General features: G+C 42.0%; 1 protein-coding gene across 1 annotated transcript in view; it reads right to left on the bottom strand.

The window, feature by feature from the left end:
* Positions 1-580: 580 nt before the first annotated feature.
* Positions 581-7,788, bottom strand: part of pdia5 (protein disulfide isomerase family A, member 5) — a 113,730-nt gene continuing 106,522 nt past the window's right edge. The window contains exons 16-17 of the mRNA XM_072579921.1: positions 6,733-6,867; positions 581-1,631 (exon numbers count right to left, since the gene is read on the bottom strand). Coding sequence (XP_072436022.1) covers positions 1,551-1,631; positions 6,733-6,867 — 216 coding nt within the window. The 3' untranslated portion in view covers positions 581-1,550. The remainder of the gene's footprint in view (positions 1,632-6,732; positions 6,868-7,788) is intronic.

Below are 7,788 nucleotides of genomic sequence, written 5' to 3'. Positions count from 1 at the left end.
TCAGGAGTTTGGTCCAGTGATACTGAAAGACGGCGACATATTTCCAAGTCAGGGTGGCTAATGGCTTGGGGGAATACTTGCAGGGTGTGGTGCACCCATGTATCTGCTGCCCTTGTCCTCACAGGTAGGATTCAAACCCAAGTCCCCAGAACATTACCCTGGAGTTCTGTATTACTAGCCCAGTGACATTACCGTAATGCTATCATGCCCCCTTACTTCAGGATCCAATCAAATTAAAACATTCTCACCAACAGGAAACCAGCAAGTTCTTAAGGGCAGCTCAAGATGTGCAGTACCTGTTGGCCCAGCCAGAGAGCGGGCAAGACTTTGCACCAATGGACGTGAGTTAGGAATCGTCTAGCCCCAAAAGTGAACACCCACTGGGTTTGGAGATGAGAAGGTCAAAAACTTCGTAAGGATTCCCATTGATAATTTAATCAACTTTGTTCTTTTGTGGAAAGTAACACACAATAAACATGTGTTCAGAGTTCCTTACACTTTTATACCAGGAACTATAATTCCTCCTCACATACACTCAAGAGGCCTCAAATATCAGTGGAACATATAAAACCAGTGCAAGTAAAACACAAGAATGTTTAATTAGATTTCTTCAATAAGATCATTCTTCTATATTTGCAATCCAAAAATAATCAGTTATTACTGGACCAATATGTGAAGGCAAAAATTGTACCCATATCCCTTTCCAATGTGCCTGATTATCTCGCCTACTTAATTTAGCTGCAGTATTCTGAAGCACCCTAAATAATCTCAGAATTCAAAAATAATTGTATTTGACTTACTTTTTTTTTGGAACTTACTTGTGCCATCCCTGAGCAATTTGATTAAAATTTTTAAATTGTTTTCTACCCTTCCCGGACTTTTGATACCCACTCATTCCCCCACCCAGCCCTGTGAGAAAAGCCTGGCAATGATAGGCAATCTCAGACCACATTTATGGCCCTTAATATAGAAAACCCGCAATTATAAAACATTTGCATAGAACACGAGCTAGCAATCGATGAATGCAGTCTAGTTCCAATGTTCCTTTGTCAAAATAGGTCCAGTACGAGGTTGATCCATTCTTGTGTAGCTAATAAGGCAGATGTTTTAAGCCTTACTCAAACGTTGGCATGTAATAACACTTCCTCTTCCAAACAGTTTGAAAGAATGGCTTTATCCTGCATTTATTGAAACCCTACCCTTTTCTCTTTCTCCTTTTGGAACCTTAGAACTGGAATATTGCAATCAGCAGGGGCACTGACAATACTGGCACCAGGACACATTTGTGCCAGTCGATCACTAGTTACAAGTGTTGTACTTGGACACAATTGTGAGAAAGGCAGCATTTACATTTTAAATATACTTTTCTCATAATAGAGTGCAGCCCTTTAAAAAAAGAACTGCAAGTGGTCCATTGCATTACAACAATTAATTGGGTACTCTTCATTTTGGGGAGAAAAACCGTCTATAACAATGTGAAGTTTCAGTACAGTAGTGATGTAAATAGGGCCCTTTCACAGTGTGCGGTGGCAAGCACGAGGTAGGCAACGTTATAATTCCTCCTTCCGCTTTGAAATCTTCTCATGGTCCTGCCCTCGCATTGCTCGGATGTAGTTAACAAAAGCAGCTTCCTAAGACAAATAAAAATTGCACATAAAAACCAACGATTGTTTTTTGAAAGAAAAAAAATCAGAAATTGCTGGAGAAATTCAGCAGCTCAGAGAACATCTGTGGAGAGAAAGCAGCGTTAATGTTTCAGGTCCAGTGACCCTTCCTCAGAACCTGCTTGAGCTATTTCTCTACTGGTGGAAGTCTCTCATCAGAACAAGCAACATCTGCATCGCCATGAAACCTCTTATGCGAAAGGCTCAAAGCATTCTGCTGACACCCCAGAGGTCAGCTACAGAGAGCTCGCTCTGATCCTCAGCCACAATAACACATTGCAGAGATGCAACATTAAGCTCAGCTATCTGAAGCACATTTTTTTGGGGGAGAAAAGTGTTCATCGAGGTGAATGATAATTCTCAGCAAGAAATGAATCAGGTGATCTTTCAAGCACTCTGTGCTCACACTGAAGTACTCAGACCTAGCACAACACCGTTAGCAAAGTAAAGCTCCGTCGTGTCGGCATCAGCAACTTGTTTCAGAAGCAGCTTTGGGAAAATTTACTGCTATCTTCATCCATTTCTCACACTATCTGTTCCTCCATGGGTCCCATAAACAGAATGGCCAAATGAGATTAATTCAGCATTAATTAAAGTCAATACAATTGTTGTTCCATGTCTGCTCAGAACTAAATAGAGACTGCCCAAACTTATTGCACGTGAATCTTACAGCCAGTAGAGTTGACTGGACTGATGCCCAAAATGCCTAATCTATTGCGTCACCCAGTCCTTTTGTTTTCTTTAAAAGTAACTGAAAGGGCTGTGATTCAAGTTGTAGAAGCACTTTCTCCACAACATTCTCTCTTAATGATCACATCAATGTGCAATCTCCTCATTGTGCAATGATTTGATGCAAGGGTTAGTTCAGAATTTCCTTCTCATTAACTTCACTGATTCTGTGCTGGATGACAGTTTCATAAAAACATAAAATAACATCAGCAGTCAGAACAGATATAGGCTTTTTGGTCCCTAGAGTCTGTTCCACATTTCAGTAAGATAATCACTGATGTACTGGGGGCTTAATTCCACTTTCCTGTCTTCCCCACAACAGACACACACCATATAACTCTGGACTCCGTTGTTACCCAGAACTCCATCTTTTTAGTTTTATTTATACTTTTATGAGGTGTAAACATCATTGACAAGAACAGTATAAGTTGTCCATCCCAAATGTCCTTGAATGACTGAGTGGCTTACTAATCAATTTTTAAGACGACAGTTAGGAATCAGTCACATTAGATTAGATACCCTACAGTGTGGAAACAGGCCCTTCGGCCCAACCAGTCCACACCAACCCTCCGAAGAGTAACCCACCCAGACCCATTTCCTCGGACTAATGCACCTAACACTATGGGCAATTTAGCATGGCCAATTCACCTAACTTGCACATTTTTGGACTGTGGGAGGAAACCGGAGCACCCGGAGGAAACCCACGCAGACACGAAAAGAATGTGCAAACTCCACACAGACAGTCGCCCGAGGCTGGAATCGAACCTGGGACCCCTGGTGCTGTGAGGCAGCAGTGCTAACCACTAAGCCACCATGCCACCCTCTTGATGTGATTGATGAGTCTCATGTCGGCCAGACTGGGTATGGTCAGCAATTTCCTTTCCTAATGGATGTTAGTGAACCAGATTCACATTTACTGCCATGATAGGATCTGAATCCATGTCTCCAAACATTAGCCTAGTCCTCTGGATGACTACTCCAATGAGATTACCACCATGCCCCACTTCCCTTGTATAACTCAGCTTTGAATATATCCAATGAGCAGTGATACTAATTACTCTCCACGTACTTCAAGGAAGATGGAGGGCACAGAAAAGATCCACAAATACACACAGATAGAGAACTTCCTCAAATGGAGTATTTTGTTTTAGTTGAGAGAAAGGTCAGGATGATATTTGATAGAGTTGTTCCAAATTAGGATGAATTTTGATAAGTTAAATAGGGAAAACCGGTTTCCATTTGCTAGTAACTAGACGATGTAAATTAAGACCTACACAAAAAGAATGAAAATAAAGTGATTACTTTTCTAAATATGATGTGGAGGAGACAGTGTTGGTTTGAAAACCTGTTGGACTGTAACCTGGTGTTGTGTGATTTTCTTAACTTTTTCTAAATATGACAGATTCAAGGTGGGGGAAGAGGGTAGAATGGAGTACTGAACATAGATGCCACAGGCAGCATGGTGACACAGTGGTTAGCACTGCTGCCTCACAGTGCCAGAGACCTGGGTTCAATTCCCATCTCAGGCAACTGTCTGTATGGAGTTTGCACCTTCTCCCCGTGTCTGCGTGGGTTTCCTCTGGGTGCTCTGGTTTCCTCCCACAGTCCAAAGATGTGCGGGCCAGGTGAATTGGCCATGCTAAATTGCCCATAGTGTTAGGTGAAGGGGTAAATGTAGGGGAATTGGTCTGGATGGGTTGCTCTTCGGAGGGTCAGTGTGGACTTGTTGGGCCGAAGGGCCTGTTTCCACACTGTAAGTAATCTAATCATAATGATGGCACCAAATGCCACAGTAAACTTTCTTTAAAAAAAAGGTGAATTTATATTTGCTTTTTTAAAATGTGCAACATAGTGTGGAGATTAGACAAAAAAAATACTTTCAGAGACAGATGTTGGCACAAAGAGCTGAATGGCCCAATATTCTGCCAAACATTTTATGATTCCGCTTGTTCAAGTGGCCACTAGTTAGGATTGGGTCTGATTTGCTCAGTGGTCAGAGACAGGAATGTGTGACTGCAAGTGAGGCAGGTAAGGGGATTCAGAAGGTAGTACTGCAGGCGTAGACGGCTCTGCCACTGTCTATCAGGTTTGAGGTTCTTTAAACTTGTGTAGATAAGACTGGAGGCTGTAGAGTGAATGAGCTAGCTAACATGGCACCATGGTACAGGATGCCATTCAAGTGGGGACAGCACCAAGAAATTAGTGGGAGCAAGGGATAGTATAGTGAGGGGTATAGACACTGTTCTATGTAGACAAGAGGATCGGTCCCAAAGAGCCGTGCTGTTTGCCTGGTGCCAGGTCTCAGGAACTTACAATGGGAGGCAGAGGATCCAGTTGTGGCAGTCAGTTAAGCACAAGCTGGAATCTGGAATTTACTATCAGTAAGGGTGGTGCAGGGAAAAACCCTCATAACATTTAAGAAGTATTTAGATTTGCATTTGCAATGTCACAGCACACAAGGCTATGGACCAAGCGCTGGAACATGGGATTAGAATAGTTAAGGTTGTTTCTGATTGGCATTGACTTGAAGGGTCTTTTTCTGTTCTGTTGATCTTTCAATAAAGGATGGGCAATAAATGCTGGCCCAGCCAGCGATGTCCACAGATCATGAAAAAAAAATTATTGTAATAAGACTGCGAAGCACTTTGGAACATTTCACAATATTGAAAATATGTTTAATGTAAGGTGTTGTTTTGGCCCTAGCTTGGAATGCTCTCACTGTGTGTGGGCCAAAAACTTGATAATTTCTGAGTTATCATCGAAAGTGTAGTGCAGCGCTCCACTTGCAGAAAATAGGGCATCAACAGAATTGCGCGCAAAATCTCATCACAAAGCTCTGAGCACTTGAGATTAGAGAGGAAAATGGACAATGAATAAGGAGAAGACAGAGTTTCACTGCGACGGAATTACATTCACGAAATCTATTTTCTTTTAACCACTTTAACTAAACCTTTCAATACCAGAACCCATTCATTCTTTGTACTTCCAGAAATAATTTATTTTCTGGAGCACTTTGGAATATTTCAGAGAGATAAAGTTGCATATATAAAATAAAATACTTTACCATAAAATTCAGATCCCTAAATAACTGAAGGTATTGGGGAAAAATAATTTCCTTATTGAGCTGAACCATTCAATTTTGTGTGACTATAGGTCACTTGTCTCTTGAAGACGCTGGCAGCTCAGTGGACTGAAAATGCTCTTTTGTGTAGTACCTGCACCCAATTAGGATTTTTTCCCCCCCTTTGTTTAGCTGTGGCTGTCTTGTCTGAACATCGAGTGCCATGTTTAAGGCAAGCTGAGAAATCTCCGCAGGTAGAATGCTTTTGCCAGTTACAAACTGGTAAGTGTTCTCATTTCCTTGTCCCCAGAGGTACACTCAGCCTAACAAAATCCAAGGTGGTCTTAATCATACACAAATGGGAGATGGGAGGGACCTACTGAATTACAACCAGATAATCCATGTAGCCCGGCGCTATCGCTGGCCAGTTCTCATGCTGGGACCACTCACCTGTTAGCTAGTTAGACCTCAAAATGTCCAAAACACTTCACAATCGATGAATGTTTTTTGAAGGGCAGGAAAGGGGACAACTAATTCATATACAAAGTCCTACAAGCAACAGTGGTAAATGACCAGACAAGATTTGTTTGTAGTGATGTTAGAGGAGCGAAAACCATTGGTTAGGCACCAAGAAGCATTCAACACAAGAACAGTAAATGCTGAAATTACACAGCAAGTCTGTGGAGTTTGAGACTTAATGCTTCAGTTCTGTTACCTTTCATCAGGAAACTTCCTTTCTTCTTTCCAAATAGTACCACAGGATCATTTACATCCACTTGATAGCAAAGTTAGGGCCTCATGACTCATGTCTTTGATGACGCATTTGATAAGTGGCACCTCTGACAGTGCAGCACTCCCTTGGTACTGCATTGGATTATCAGCCTAGAGTTTGTACATAGTTGTCAAGAGAGGCTCGAAAACACATCCTTCTGATTCAGAGCTGCGTCTTTTTGCCACAGAGTCACAGTTGACTCCTGTTAGCGCACTGGCTTAAACAGACCTAAAGGCAAAATGATGACCTGTAACCTCCAAAAACTGGTTTACTTATTCAGGTTCATTCAGTAACTGGCCAGTTAGCAACAGAGACCTGAAACCCAATGGACCTGCCTGATTCAGAAATCAGGATCAATGAAGCTGCTACTGAAGACTGACTTAAATTAGTGTCAATCATCAAGAATTTTAGCTTGGAGCTGCACTGACCCATCTTTTGCTCCCTAACTTACCAGAGGACAATACTTACACAAGTGAGAAAAAGAGTCAATGCCAAGTTATACTCACCGCTCTTTCTCCACTGTACCTCTCCATAAATTTGCCATAATTGTAATAGCTGATCATGGGGTATCCCTCCACACCTTCCTGCTTACATAACTCATGATTCTGTCCTTTAGTACAATCGACAGCAGCATAGGCAATCTGCAAATTGAAATTAAAACAAGTGAGATTAAAAAAGACAACATTGCCATTCTGTCTTGATGGGTGAAAGATGAAAAGCTGCGACAGTACCTTTTTTCGGCATTACTCACGCTCTGTACTGCCAAGTGACTACTAACAGACAATAAGCTTGGGTCTGAACAAACCCAACAAAGGATCAACTGGTGCCACTGGATACCGAAGCGCCATATTGGTGAATTAAAAGTCCTTTTATTGGTCAAACTCTATGGGATCAATGACTTCTGTGAGCTGTCAATCTCCTGTGATAGTTATGCAGAACATACAGAAGGGCAAAGGGCGATTCTGGCAAAGTGATAGTACCCTTGCCTCTGAACCAGGAGACCTGGGTTCAAGTCCCACCTGCACTAGAGGATATCTGAACAGGCTGATTAGAAAATATATAGAACAGAAAAAAAGAGCAACAGGTCCATGCAGTTCATGCTCCATTCAAGACCGTTTTCTAACACCGAAAGCCCTCTTTTCTCAACCTACTTATCTAATTTCCCCTTAAATGCATCATTGCTACTCGTTGTGGTAGCAGGTTGCACATTTGCACCATATCCGGAGGGAAAAAAAGTTTCTTCTGAATTCTGGGGGAGAAGGCAGAGGAGAAACAATGCATAACCTTCGACCCAATGGAAAAAGCAGACAGGATCCCCCCCCTGCTATAGGCAGCTCTTCACAGATGAATATAGTTGGCACTCCAGATGGCAATTTTTATCTCCACATTGCAAAATCCTTTAATGTCAACTTTTCAATACAATAGATAGTTGAAAAAAATTGACCTGCAAGAACACGAGGGGGTCGAGAAGACGTGCTGCAGCAGTACAGGCCCTGATTAGGCAACATCTACAGGACCGATAGGAGGACAGATTTAAGATCATTTGCAAAGACAGCAATGGA

The sequence above is a fragment of the Chiloscyllium punctatum genome, chromosome 10 (genome assembly GCF_047496795.1).
Source record: "Chiloscyllium punctatum isolate Juve2018m chromosome 10, sChiPun1.3, whole genome shotgun sequence".
Lineage (NCBI taxonomy): Eukaryota > Metazoa > Chordata > Chondrichthyes > Orectolobiformes > Hemiscylliidae > Chiloscyllium > Chiloscyllium punctatum.
This window is presented reverse-complemented; position numbering and strand designations above follow the sequence as displayed.